This window comes from Lissotriton helveticus, chromosome 12 (genome assembly GCF_964261635.1).
Source record: "Lissotriton helveticus chromosome 12, aLisHel1.1, whole genome shotgun sequence".
NCBI classification, from domain to species: domain Eukaryota; kingdom Metazoa; phylum Chordata; class Amphibia; order Caudata; family Salamandridae; genus Lissotriton; species Lissotriton helveticus.
In genome coordinates, this window is record NC_136073.1 from 250,927,481 (window position 1) to 250,942,115 (window position 14,635).

At 49.2% G+C, this 14,635-nt stretch overlaps 2 protein-coding genes across 3 annotated transcripts in view; one reads left to right on the forward strand and one right to left on the reverse strand.

Moving 5' to 3' along the window:
- LOC144797610 (EP-cadherin-like) overlaps positions 1 to 11,277 on the reverse strand; it is a 536,417-nt gene extending 525,140 nt beyond the window's left edge. The window contains exon 1 of one of the 2 annotated variants that reach the window (XR_013603428.1): positions 10,754 to 11,268. Coding sequence is in view for 1 of the 2 variants with exons in the window: in XM_078668300.1 (XP_078524426.1) it covers positions 10,754 to 11,182 (429 nt within the window). In the remaining variant the exon portion in view is untranslated. Of the gene's footprint in view, positions 1 to 10,753 lie in introns of both variants that reach the window. The other variant, XM_078668300.1, reaches the window with a different exon arrangement.
- The window catches only part of LOC144797609 (B-cadherin-like), a 696,579-nt gene that overhangs the window by 136,264 nt on the left and 545,680 nt on the right, over positions 1 to 14,635 (forward strand). The window lies entirely within an intron of this gene.

The following is a 14,635-nucleotide window of genomic DNA, read 5'->3' on the forward strand; positions in this document are numbered from 1 at the left end:
TGTTTGACATTGTGCAACATTCTGTCCATGAAATGTTCTTTTTGCATTTGTCACCCTGAGTTGAACGGGTATGCCCAGACGTGGGTCCCATGCTCTCCATGCCACTGGAGTCAAGATAGCCTGGCTGATGAGGGGTGATGCCCCAAAACAGGTCCAAGGATGCTTGTTTCCAGTCCAGGGAGGACCTGGCCTGGCAGTTCGGACTGGTCTGTTCCCATGGGTCAAGACTGATTTGCATATGGCTGGGTCTGAACTGGAATGGCATGGGGAGCAAAAAAACAATGCATTTAGTCACAGATCCCTGTGTTGGGGTGAATGTTTGACATAGTGCAACATTCTGTCGATCAATTGTTCTTTTTCCATTTGTCACTCTCAGTGAGACGGGTATGCCCAGACGTGGGTCCCATGCTCTCCATGCCACTTTAGTCAAGCTAGCCTGGCTGATGAGGGGTGATGCCCCGAAACCAGTCCCAGGATGCTTGTTCCCAGTCCAGGGAGGACCTGGCCTGGCAGTTAGGCTGGGAAACAGGGCCAAGACTGATTTGCATATGGCTGGGTCTGAAATGGAATGGCATGGGGAGCACAATAGCGATGGCTTTAGGCCCAGATCCCTGTACTGGGGTGAAAGTTTGACATTGTGCAACGTTCTGTCCATCAAATGTTCTTTTTGCATTTGTCACCCTGAGTAGGACGGTTATGCCCAGACGTAGGTCCCCGTTCTCCATGCCATTGTGATCAAGCTAGCCTGGCTGATATGGGGTGATGCCCCAAAACAGGTCCCAGGATACTTGTTTCCAGTACAGGGAGGACCTGGCCTGGCTGTTTGGGCTGAACTGTTCCCATGGAGAGCAGGGTGAAGACTGATTTGCATATGGCTGGAGCTGAACCGGGATAGCATGGGGAGCAAAAAAACAATGGATTTAGGCCCTGGTCTCTGTACTGGGGTGAATGTTTGACATTGTGTAGCATTCTGTCCATCAAATGTTCTTTTTGCATTTGTCACCCTGAGTTGGACGGGTATGCCCAGACGTGGTTCCCGTGCTCTCCATGCAACTGGAGGCGAGCTAGGCTGATGAGGTGTGATGCCTCAAAACAGGTCCCAGGATGCTTGTTTCCAGTCTAGGGAGGATCTGGCCTGGCAGTCCGGGCTGGACTGTTCCCATGGAGACCAGTATCAAGACTGATTTGCATATGTCTGGTCTGAACTCGAATGGCATGGCATGGGGAGCAAACAAAATGATGGATTTAGGCACAGATCTCTCTACTGGGGTGAATGTTTGACAGTGTGTAACTTTCTGTCCATCAATGGTTCTTATTGCATTTGTCACCCTGAGTGAGGCGAGTTTGCCCAGACGTGTGTCCTGTGCTCTCCATGCCACTGGACTCAATCTAGACTGGATGATGAGAGGGATGCCCCAAAACCAGTCCCAGGATGCTTGTTTCCAGTCCAGGGAGGACCTTGCCTGGCAGTTCGGGCTGGACTGTTCCCATGGGGCACAGGGTCAAGACTGATTTGCATTTGGCTGGAGCTGAAATGGAATGGCATGGGGAGCAAACATACGCTGGATTTAGTCCCAGATCTCTCTACTGGGGTGAATGTTTGACATTGTTCTGCGTTCTGTCCGTCAACTGTTGTTTTTGCATTGGTCATCCTGAGTTGGAAGGGTATGCCCAGACGTGGGTCCAATGCTCTCCATGCCACTGGAGTCAAGCTAGCCAGGCTGTTGAGGGGTGATGCCCCAAAACAGGTCCCAGGATGCTTGTTTCCAGTCCAGGGAGGACCTGGCTTTGGCAGTTTGGGCTGGACTGTTCCCATGGGGCACAGGGTCAAGACTGATTTGCATATGGCTGGGTACAAACTGGAATGGCACGGTGAGCAAACAAAACGATGGATTTAGGCCCAGATCTCTGTACTGGGATGAATTGTATGACATTGTCTGCATTCTGTCCATCAACTGTTGTTTTTGCATTTGTCACCCCGAGTGAGACGGGTATGCTCAGACGTGAGTCCCGTGCTCTCCATGCCACTGGAATAAAGCTATCCTGGCTGATGAGGGCTGAAAGCCCGATGCCGGTCCTAGGATGCTTGTTTCCAGTCCAGGTAGGACCTGTCTTAGGCAATTTGGGCTGGACTGTTCCCATGGGGCACAGGGTCAAGACTGATTTGCATATGGCTGGGTTCAAACTGGAATGGCATGGTGAGCAAAAAAAACGATGGATTTAGGCCCAGATCTCTGTACTGGGGTGAATGTATGACATTGTTCTGCATTCTGTCCATCAACTGTTGTTTTTGCATTCATCATAAGTTCTGAAGCCATCGATAGAATGAACAGAATAGCTCTCCTGTGCAATTCACACCACAGTAACTAGCGCACCTGTGCAATGTACAACAAAGTAACTAGCTCTCCTGGGCAATAAAAGAAGAACCCAAAAACAAGCACTCCAGCGCGATGCAGGGAAACCCAATAACAAGCGCTCCAGCGCGGTGTGGCTTAATCAAAAAGTAAACACAAACAAGCGCTCCAGTGCGGTGTGGCTTTAATGTAAAAGTAAACACAAAACAAGCGCTATGTGGCAAAGGGTATGTTTCCTGTGCAACCAGGCGCCTACTGACTAGACCCCCCCAGGGAACGTAGCTAATCTCCAAAATGTCGTATGAGACACTTCCACTGCGCACGCACAGGCAGAGGAGCGATATCCTGAAGGGTGTACGCAAGCGGCAAGTCAAGGCAAAAACACACGGAAGAATGGGTAGCGCTCCTGCGCGGCCCCGAATACCTGAAAAGGCGTCCTGCAGGCGAAGAAGGCCTCTGTCCTGGCACGGGTGTCAATACGAAGCGCCGAGCCGGTGGGAACCACTGAGGTTATGCGGATTCCCCCGGAAGTGCTGAGTGACGTGGCGGTGGTTCCAGACATGGAAGCTGAACCGCTAACTGCCAACAACACAGAAGTGAGGAGACTCGCTTCCGCATGAGTGATGGTTCAAGCGCGCACACAAACACACCAGGTGATCGGGGAAGGGGATCCTCCTACCGAACCATGACAGCCCCTGTCTCTCTACTGCTTTTAATTATTTGTTGTGATTATATATTATATGTGTGTCCCCTAGGCCTCCAACCGTAGGCCATGCACCCAAGGGGGCCCTGCTGGGGGTCCCCAAAGTCAAGTTTCGACTGCCTTTCTGTGTCGGAAAGGCCAGCATGGAAAAGCTGCTTAAACCCAACATCGTAATCCCAGGGGCTGGAAGTGCCTCATACGACATTTTGGAGTATTAGCTACGTTCCCTTGGGGGGGGGGGGGCAGTCAGCAAGCGCCTGGTTGCACAGGAAACATACCGTTTGCCACATCGCGCGGGAGCGATTGTTTTGTGTTTACTTTTACATTAAAGCCTCACCGCGCTGGAGCGCTTGTTTGTGTTTACTTTTTGATTCAGCCACACCGCACTGGAGCGCTTGTTTTTGGGGTTCCCTGCATCGCGCTGGAGCGCTTGTTTTTGGGTTCTTCTTTTATTGCGCAGGAGCACTAGTTACTTTGTTGTACATTGCGCAGGAGTGCTAGTTACTGGTGTGCATTGCGCAGGAGCGCTATTCTGTTCAGTCTATCGATGGCTTCAGAACTTATGATGTCCAGTTATGAGATAACCGCTAACTTCCGCATGAGTGTATTTTAGTGACCGGAAGAGGGTTTGTCTGTGCTGATTGTAATAGGTATTCCCTTGTCTCCCTGTCTAGCTGGTGTCCGCGGTTTATCCGAACAGAGAAACGTCCTCTACTGGTCTTCCGGACATCATCTCGCCATCTTTAGCTTCCTTCCCCACTCCCATCTTTATCCTGGTTTGTTTCCAAGTCTCGATTGGGGTAAGCTGGGTACGGGGCGATATCTCATGTCATCTCTGCGAGATCTCTCTGCAAGAAACAGGTGAACTTGTATTACAAGGGGTACAGGACAGAAGCTTTGGCAGCGCTCATTTGTTGATGATCTTTACAAGCATGTTATCAGGCTTGTGTTAGCCCTCTTATGAAGTAGCTCAGTTGCTCACAGTTGACAATGTAAATGCATATCCTGCGTCACATGCAGTAAGACGTTACTGTCCATGTCTCCACGTTCTCCTGCTGTGTCAATGAAAGGTCCAAAAGGACAGAGCCGGTGGCAGGAGAAAAACCATCAATAGGCTGTCTGCTTGTTCCAGCAGCAGTTGGGTCAGTACAACGTGGCACGTTGCACGGTGGGTCTCCTACTCCTGACAAGCTGGTATGCCCAAACGTAACAACCTGAGGCAGTGGCGTAGCGTGGGTTGCCAGCTCCCTGAGCACACTGTTAGCACTTCCGGAGTCCCTCCCACCAGTCCAGTTTTGACACCCCTACCCCGAAACTCATCTATTACATTTTGAGATATTTATTTTATTTGACGCCCATGGCAACTGCTCCTGTGGCCCCGCCTACGCTATGCCACTGACCTAAGGGCATGCAGTGTCTGTTCGGTGGTGCATGTTGCAGTAATTAATGATAGCCCATTTGCCGTAGTGTGCTCCCTACTTCTTGTTCAATTTGATTGCGTTATATATTGTTTAGTAGACTGTCAGGATTCTGTCTGAGGCATAGCCCCACCATCCAAGTGGAGGATGATAGCTAGGAGGGCTATACCAGTCTAGCTGGTGTGCAAGCATGTTCCTATTTGGAGTATGCTTGAGTACGTGCTCTTTGGCGCATGCGCCGTGTAGTTGTCCGGACTAGTGTTGAACCAGCTTAGTCAGTGAAGTTTTATATATGTTCTGCGTGCGAATGTCCCTTTTTTGCACATGCACACTGTGTGCACGCAAGCTGGGGACCTGGAGAGATGTTGTGATTGATGCACCCGGACATGCGTCACCCAGGGAGAGTAGTAGCTAGAAACTGCTGCGGAGGCTCGAAGCAGAGGGTGAGGATCTGTAAGAATGGATTACTCCAGGAGTAGGGGACCAAGATTGCTCACTGGTGGAACTGGTGCTTCATGACACCAGTAAACACAGTCATGCACATGTGTAGATCAGTGATCCCGCAGAGACGTTTTAAGGCATGGGCAAAGTGGGCAGTTGCCCGTGCCCCCATCTTCCAAGGGCCCCCTGGGAAAGTACGCTTTATCTGTTTCACCTCTGTTTATTTCCATATCTAGACCTCGCTCTTCTCTTCCTACCTCTACCTCTGAGTCTGTTATTCTTTGCCCAGCAGCATCGTATGGATTTTGGGGGCCCTGGGAAGACATGTTTTAACTGTTTTTGTGTGAAGCCTATTTTTGAAAGTATGGCATCATGCAGGGGTTCAATTATTAGAAAATAGGTAATAAAATTGAAAGTTGTTATCTACAGGGGCCCCCAAAAATATGTCTTGCACAGCGCCCCGGAAATCCTTAAGACAACACTGGTGATCCCCAGAGGAGGATGGGGCAACCCGCCTGCCATCAATCACTAGGTAAAGGTTCTAAAAACGAAATAAATGGACAGCTTGGGTCAGTGATGCCCACAATTAACAAAGTCTTTGGACATCCTCTTTGGGGAAGATGGGCCTTTAAAGCCTACAAGCAGAGGAAAAGAACTAAGCTTTGGAAGGTTTGCTGCAGTGTTGTTCCAAGAGTAATATTCATGGATTGTTAAATACATACCGGCGTGTCTTCTGTCTGGGCCTCATGGAAAACAAAAAGGGGATTCATTAAAGCTCTTAAATAGAAAAGCATAACACCCTCAACACCACCAGCACTCCTCACAGACTAGCAGTTGCACACTATTGAAGTACTCTCACATCCCTCACAGACCATGAATCCCCCACTCTAGGAAGCATTCGTACACCCCTCACATACTAGCAGTTGAATACTTTTGAAGTACTCTCACATCCATGAATCACACACTTTTAGAAGCATTTGTACACCCCTCAAATACTAGCAATTGAACACTATTGAAGTAATCACATCTCTCACAGAGCATGAATCACACACCCCCAGAAGCATTCGTACACCCCTCTCATATTAGCGGTGGCACACTATCGAAGTATTCTCACATCCCTCAAAGAGCAGGAACCACACACTCTTGAAAGCATTTGTACACCCCTCACATACTAGCAGGTGCACATTTTAGAAGTACTATCCCATCCCTCACAGAGCATGAATCCCCCACTATAGGAAGCATTCGTACACCCCTCACATACTAGCAGTTGAACACTATTGAAAAACTCTCACATCCATTAATCACACACTTTTAGAAGCATTTGTACACCCCTCACAAACTAGCAATTGAACACTATTGAGGTACTCTCACATCTCTCACAGAGCATGAATCACACTCTCGGAAGCATTCGCACATCCCTCATATACTAGAGGTTGCACACTTTCAAAGTACTCTCACATCCCTCACATAGCATTATTCACACACTATCTGAAACATTCGTTCACCTCTCGCATACTAGCAGTTGCACACTATTGAAGCACTCTCACAGCCCTCATAGAGCATGAATCACACTCTCAAAATCAATCATACAACCCTCACATACTCGTAGTTGCACACTTTAGAAGTACTCTCACATCCCTCAGATCATGAATCCCCCACTCTAGGAAGCATTCCTACACCCCTCACATACTAACAATTGAACACTATTGAAGTACTCACATCTCTCAGAGCATGAATCACACACTCCCGGAAGCATTCGGTCACCCCTCTCATATTAGCGGTTGCACACTATCGAAGTAGTCTCACGTCCCTCACAGAGCATGAATCACACACTCCTGCAACCATTCGTGCACCCCTCACACACTAGCAGGTGCACACTTTAGAAGTACTCTCACATCCCTCAGATCATGAATCCCCCACTCTACGAAGCATTTGTACACCCCTCACATACTAGCAGTTGAACACTATTGAAGTACTCTCACATCCTCGGACCCACCCCCTCAACCTGGGACGACTCCTGGTGGCCTACCACACTGGGAACAGCACCAACACCCACCGGCCATGCATGCAACCTGGGATTCATCCTAGACTCCTCACTCTCCATGTCTAAACAGGTCAACGCCGTCTCCTCCTCCTGCTACAACACCCTCCGCATGCTCCGCAGGATCTACAAGTGGATCCCGACCCAAACAAGAAGAACGGTGACACAGGCCCTCCTCAGCCTCAGACTGGACTACGGCAACGCACTCTAAGCAGGAATCCCAGCCAAACACCTACGACGACTACAACGCATCCAAAACGCCTCCACCCGACTGATCGTCAATGCCTCCCGCCGCAGCCACACCACCCTCCTCCTGAGAGACCTACACTGGCTCCCCGTAGACAAGAGGATCACCTTCAAGCTCCTCACCCACGCACACAAAGCACTCCACAACACCGGACCAGCCTACCTGAACAGCAGACTCAACCTCCACACCCCCACCTGCCAGCTCTGCTCCGCCAGCCTCGCCCTTGCAACCGCCCCCCGCATCCAACGAACGACCTCCGGCGGCAGATCCTTCTCCTACCTTGCCGTAAAGACCTGGAACACCCACCCTACCCACCTACGGCAGACCCAAGACCTACTCGCCTTCAGAAGACTCCTCAAGACCTGGCTCTTCGAGCAGTAGCGGAATCCCCCCACACCCCCTCAGCGCCTTGAGACCCTCACGGGTAAGTAGCGCGCTTTACAAGTACTATGATTGATTGATGAATCACACACTTTTAGAAGCATTTGTACACTCCTCACATACTAACAATTGAACACTATTGAAGTACTCACATCCCTCACAGAACATGAATCAGACCCCCCCGGAAGCATTCGTACACCCCTCACATACTCGTAGTTGCACACTTTAGAAGTACTCTCACATCCCTCAGTTCATGAATCCCCCACTCTAGGAAGCATACATACACCCCTCACATGCTAGCAGTTGAACACTATTGAAGTACTCACATCCCTCACAGAGCATGAATCACACACTCCCGGAAGCATTCGTGCACCCCGCACATACTAGCAGGTGCACACTTTAGAAGTACTCTCACATCCCTCAGATCATGAATCCCCCACTCTAGGAAGCATTCGTACACCCCTCACATACTAGCAGTTGAACACTATTGAAGTACTCTCACATCCATGAATCACACACTTTTAGAAGCATTTGTACACCCCTCACATACTAGCAATTGAACACTATTGAAGTACTCACATCCCTCACAGAGCATGAATCACAAACGCCCGGAAGCATTCGTACACCCCGCACATACTAGCAGGTGCACACTTTAGAAGTACTCTCACACCCCTCAGATCATGAATCCCCCACTGTAGGAAGCATTCGTACACCCCTCACATACTAGCAGTTGAACACTATTGAAGTACTCTCACATCCATGAATCACACACTTTTAGAAGCATTTGTACACCCCTCACATACTAGCAATTGAACACTATTGAAGTACTCACATCCCTCACAGAGCATGAATCACAAACGCCCGGAAGCATTCGTACACCCCTCTCATATTAGCGGTTGCAACTATCGAAGTACTCTCACGTCCCTCACAGAGCATGAATCATACACTCCCAGAAGCATTTGTACACCCCTCACATACCAGCAGTTGCACACTATCGAAGTACTCTCACATCCCTCCCAGAGCATGAATCACACACTCCTGGAACATTCGTGCACCCCTCACATACTAGCAGGTGCACACTTTAGAAGTACTCTCACACCCCTCAGATCATGAATCCCCCACTGTAGGAAGCATTCGTACACCCCTCACATACTAGCAGTTGAACACTATTGAAGTACTCTCACATCCATGAATCACACACTTTTATAAGCATTTGTACACCCCTCACATACTAACAATTGAACACTATGAAGTACTCACATCCCTCACAGAGCATGAATCACACCCCCCCCGGAAGCATTCGTTCACCCCTCTCATATTAGCGGTTGCACACTATCGAAGTACTCTCACGTCCCTCACAGAGCATGAATCACACTCCCAGAAGCATTCGTACACTCCTCACACACTAGCCGTTGCACATTATCGATGTACTCTCACAGAGCATGAATCCCCCACTCCCAGAAGCATTCATACACCCTCACACACTAGCTATTGCACACTATCGATGTACTATCACATCCCTCACATAGCATGATGCGCACACTCCCGGAAGCATTCGTGCACCCCTCACACACTAGTCGCTGCACACTATCGATGTACTCTCACAGAGCATGAATCCCCCACTCCCAGAAGCATTCATACACCCTCACACACTAGCTATTGCACACTATCGATGTACTATCACATCCCTCACATAGCATGATGCGCACACTCCCGGAAGCATTCGTGCACCCCTCACACACTAGTCGCTGCACACTATCGATGTACTCTCACATCCCTCACAGAGCATGAATCACACATTCTCGGAAGCATCTGTGCACCCCTCACACACTAGCAGCCTCAAACTACCGAAAGCACTCATTAGAGTGATATTCACACACCACCAGAAACACTATTACACCCCTCACAAACTAGTATTCACACACTACAGATAGCCAACTCCCCTCACAATGAGCAGTCTCACACTATCAACACCACTATCACATTGTATCATGCTATATATGGAAGTCTCACACCCCTCGCGTACTCCAGTCACATCCTACTGACAGCACTCACACCCCTCACAGACTAATAGATACACACAAACAAAATGACTCTCAGGCTTCGCAGACCAGCAGCTACACACGATCGACAGCAGTCTCACAGACTAGCAGTCTCACATACAGGAAGCACTCTCGAATCTCTCAAACTAGCAGCAATGGCCACCAGGTCCGACTGATAAATGAAAGCGCCTCTTCACTGATTGGCGAGTTGGGTGTGTGGTGGTGTGGACTGGCGAATGGGAGAATGAGTCAGTGGATGTCTGAGTAGATGCATGAGTGCCAGAGTGAATGACTGAGGAGCCCATGGGCGATGAGTGGACTACTGCAAGGATGGATGGATTAGTTCTGCATTGAATGAAGCACTGTGGCCCATTCATTTAAAAAACATACCTATTGGTATTGCCAATGCTTATTCTTTAAATGACTTCTCCTTGAAATTTGGTGTGCCCTCTATATTGCAAATTTAAAGATAAAGATCGAACGTACTTGCATTCGATAGTTTATTTTGTTTCTATTTTTAATTGCTATTTTTATCGGCGGCAGAAGCTTCTGAAATGTGACAAGTCTGAACCTGATCTTTTCACATTGTATCCCTGTTTCTTGTTTTTCGTTTAATACAGACAGATTCCACTGCAGCTAAATATATCGCGATGTGACCTCCAGCAGTTGCAGTGTTTTGCACGGGTTTTATGCATCTTGAGAGGTGCTTAGTGAATGAGGGGGACGTTGTGCACATGCATCATGTCTGCTGCACGATCATGAGTTGAATAAGCCTCGTCCATCCGTATCATAATTTTCATACACCAGCAGTTGAAATACCACAACTGAGGGGTGGGGGGGGCGAGGGGGATCTGATATCTTAAGAAATCTTTCTTTGCATATCAGCACAATTGAACTGTCTATTTTTTCTTGTTATTTCACCTAAACAACTGTTTGCTTCCTGAGTGTGCTATACAACCCAAAGTACATACATGCAGCCACAGATCATAATATAACTGTATTTACACAAACCCTTTTGAGATTTCTTCTCTCCTAAGGTATTCCTGTAGTAATCCCTCTGGGGTTAGAATGTGGGAACCAACCGGTAAGGGGTTTGTCCCACAAAAGAACACAATGCTTCACCTACCTGCAAGAGGATGAAGAAAAGCCCCAACTGGCAGACAAACATTTTTCTTGACAAAGTTGCTTCCTTCTCCCTGGAGAGAAGCTGCGTGGCACTGGATACCGAGGCTGCAACTGCCTTTCCCTTCCTCCTCTTGGGTTTTTGGGAATGAACCGCCTCTGAGATCTGTTTCTTAAAACCCTTCAGATCACAGCTGCACTGATTCGTGCGTGGGGGGGAGACTGCCCCTCCAGCTACGTATCGGTAGTTCCAGGAACAGCTCTCATTGGCCCATGGCCCAGGAATGCTTTTTAAGTCTCGCCTAGCGTTACAGCCCACATGCGCTGCTCGCGTAGCGAGATTTATTGGGGTAAAAGTATTTTTGGAGAAGGACTTCTGATCCTGCCCATGCTTTAAATTGGTCAATGTCCATATGTATTTAAAACCCTGCATTTCGATTGCTCTTTAAGCTTTTTGGTTACCACCCTGTGGCTTTTTTGTACACGCCCTTGGGACACCTTTGTACACGCCCTTGGGACACAGAATCTACAGCTTCCTTCAGTTTTATTGCTTTTCTCTTATCTGATGGGGTGTGTTAAGGGAAGGTTCAGGGAGAGTTCAGCAAGCTAAAGCTCCGTCATGCTGCCTTCATGCCTGCAGCACGCGCCACTCCGGCTCCCTGATTGGGCCTGTAGTGACGGATCACACGCCTGGAATAGCTCCCTGTTCCTGGCTTATCTATATTTATTTATTTTATGCGTTTTTATGTAGTGCGGACTTCACCCGAAGGTGTCAGAGCGCTTCATAATAGGAACAGTAGCATTACATGAGGAGGAAATTACAAGTAGGCATGTGACAAAAGCAAACGTTACATTACATGAGGCAAAGGTGACAATTGTGCATGTATCAAAAGCAAACAAAATACAGGAAGAGGTAGCAAACAATACGTTACAAGAGGAAAAAGTGACATGTGTGCAAATTACATAAGCGTACAAGATACAAGTAGAGGTATAAAACTACAATAAATGGCAGACACTCAAAACACAAGAACACACTGGAAAGGCACTTCTATAGGCACGGAGTACAGAACAAGCATTTACAATGCAATGGTCTCGGCATTCTTAAAGTTAGAGCTATTGGCACTGCTCATGACATTATTTTTATTTATGTTTTTGTTTTTAAAACGTAAATAAATGGCATTGTCATTTACAATGCCAATAGCTTAATCGCTCGCAAATGCGAGACCTATTGCATTTGCACCCACACTGAGCCACACACACATACAGAGCCACCCACACATAGTCATTCACATAGAGCCACCCACACAGAGCCACCCCCACACACACAGAGCCACCCACACACACACAGAGCCACCCACCCACACACAGAGCCACCCACCCACACACAGAGCAGCCCACACACACACAGAGCCACCCACACACACACAGAGCCACCCTCACACGCACAGAGCCACCCACACACACACAGAGCCACCCACACACACACAGAGTCACCCACAAAAAAAGCTACCCACACAGAGCCACACACACACACAGGGCCCAACACACAGAGCCACACACACAGAGCCACACACACAGAGCCTCACACACAGAGCCACACACAGGGAACAGAGGCCAGAAAAAACGCTCACAACGAGGGAACAGGGGGCAGGAAAGCAAGCACAACGAGGGGGCAGGAGAGCAAGCACAACCAACGAGGGGGCAGGAGAGAAAGCACAACCAACGAGGGGGCAGGAGAGAAAGCACAACCAACGAGGTGGCAGGAGAGCAAGCACAACCAACGAGGGGGCAGGGGAGCAAGCACAAAGAACGAGGGGGCAGAGGAACAAGCACAAAGAACGAGGGGGCAGGGGAGCAAGCACAAAGAACGAGGGGGCAGGGGAGCAAGCACAGCGAGGGTGCAGGGGAGCAAGCACAGCGAGGGGGCTGGGGAGCAAGCACAGCGAAGGTGCAGGGGAGCAAGCACAGCGAGGGGGCAGGGGAGCAAGCACAGCGAGGGGAGAGGGGAGCAAGCACAGCACAGCGAGGGGGCAGGGGAGCAAGCACAGCGAGGGGGCTGGGGAGCAAGCACAGCGAGGGTGCAGGGTAGCAAGCACAGCGAGGGGGCAGGGGAGCAAGCACAGCGAGTGGGGAGGGGAGCAAGCACAGCCAGGGGGCAGGGGAGCAAGCACAGCCAGGGGGCAGGGGAGCAAGCACAGCCAGGGGGCAGAGGAGCAAGCACAGCGAGGAGGCAGGGGAGCATCCAGTATCACTATCTGCGTGTCTGACAAAAGAGGTTTTACGAACACTGCTCGATGGCTCCCAGACCTGGTGAGGAAATCTCGGATTCACCGATACATTCAAGTGACATTAAAATGTCTCATCGATCTCTGTGTCATTTGTAATCAGGTGGCAAGGAGATGGCACAGGTGACACCACTGAGTCAATGCTCAGAAAACAGCTAATAGCTGAGGCATGCATCAGCTGTAGATTGTGATGGGTAAGGTGAAGCACAAATAACAACTCCAAGATTACTGCTCTTTGGGGTGGGAGTCAGTCATAGGTGACAGCCCGGGATCGCACTCAACAGTATCTCTCAGAGGCCGATAACAATCCAACAGCTTTGATGGGAGGTGGCACTGCAAGGGTTCCCCCTCCCAAGCGGACTCACCATGCTGGCGGCTCCACAGGCGTTGCAGTAAGTAGCTCCTAAAAACCGGCGAAACAAGCCCTAGGCAGCAGCACGCTTTGGAAGATGATAGAAAGTAGGAGGAGCATAGAAAAGTAACACAACTATGGAAATAAAAAGGGGACGAAGTAACGAGTCCGAAAGTACTGAGATAAATAGAAACAGAAGAAGGTGTAAAGGGACGTCCCTCTCTGCTGTGCATAAATATTGTGGCCATCTTTGAGATCTGCAGATGTTAAACACTATTTAAAAATTACTATTCTCATCCGAAATATCCATATTAAATATAATATACTTCCAGAACTTAATAGTTTTTGTACCCACTTGCGGTCTTCTTACCTGTTCCCTCAGCTCTGATTTTGCCGCGTGCTCTGTAAACTGCTGTAATACGTATTATTGGGGTGTGTGTACCAGCACGGTAATTTAATTTGTGGACACATACTATGAATGGAAATAAACACACCAGGATCCCATAAACAATCATTTGGGGTGGCGACAATAGGGAGTTGAGTCTTCAAGTGCGAGGACTGAAATGAATAAAAATGAAAGTATTAGGGTTCCCGTCGCCTGCTCTTTACCTCGTCCTGGTGGAGATGGCGGGACGGAGGAGGGCTGCGGGCAGAGGGAAGGGGGAGAGGCGAGTGGAGCTGAGCACCACTCACAGATACCTGCAGATCTCTTGGTAATTAGCCCCCGTCCCTACTCCTCCTCACCCAGGGATCTGTCACAGCGTCCCAGTGTCTCCTTCAGTTATCCTCCAGAGCCCCTTTAACGGTCCTCGTCATGTAATCCGTCCTTTGTAGCACTGCAGTTCTCCAATCCAAGGCACCCCATACCTGCACCCGCAGTTCACCATAATACCCCTCCAAGTGGTCCCCTCAAGTCCCTTAACCTCCTCACCAAAAGAAGACTGTGGCAGTCGCTGGGGATTTCGTCTGAGTTGAGAATCGTCGTGCCTGTCCTGTGCTCTCACTCCGGGGTAGCTTCAGATCCCATAGCTGCCAAACCGTCCCTCTTCCATCAACAGTATCAGGGACGTGGACACGGAACTGCTGTCACCGTCAAAACAGAAAAGGGACAATAGGCAAATTCCAACAGTACAAACAACGGACTAAACCATCGGCACTTCTTCGGGAATAGCAAAGTCGCACCCTGAAATCGTATCCACAATATCAGTTTACAAGAAAGTGTAAGACGCAGTCATGTCTATAAAAAATA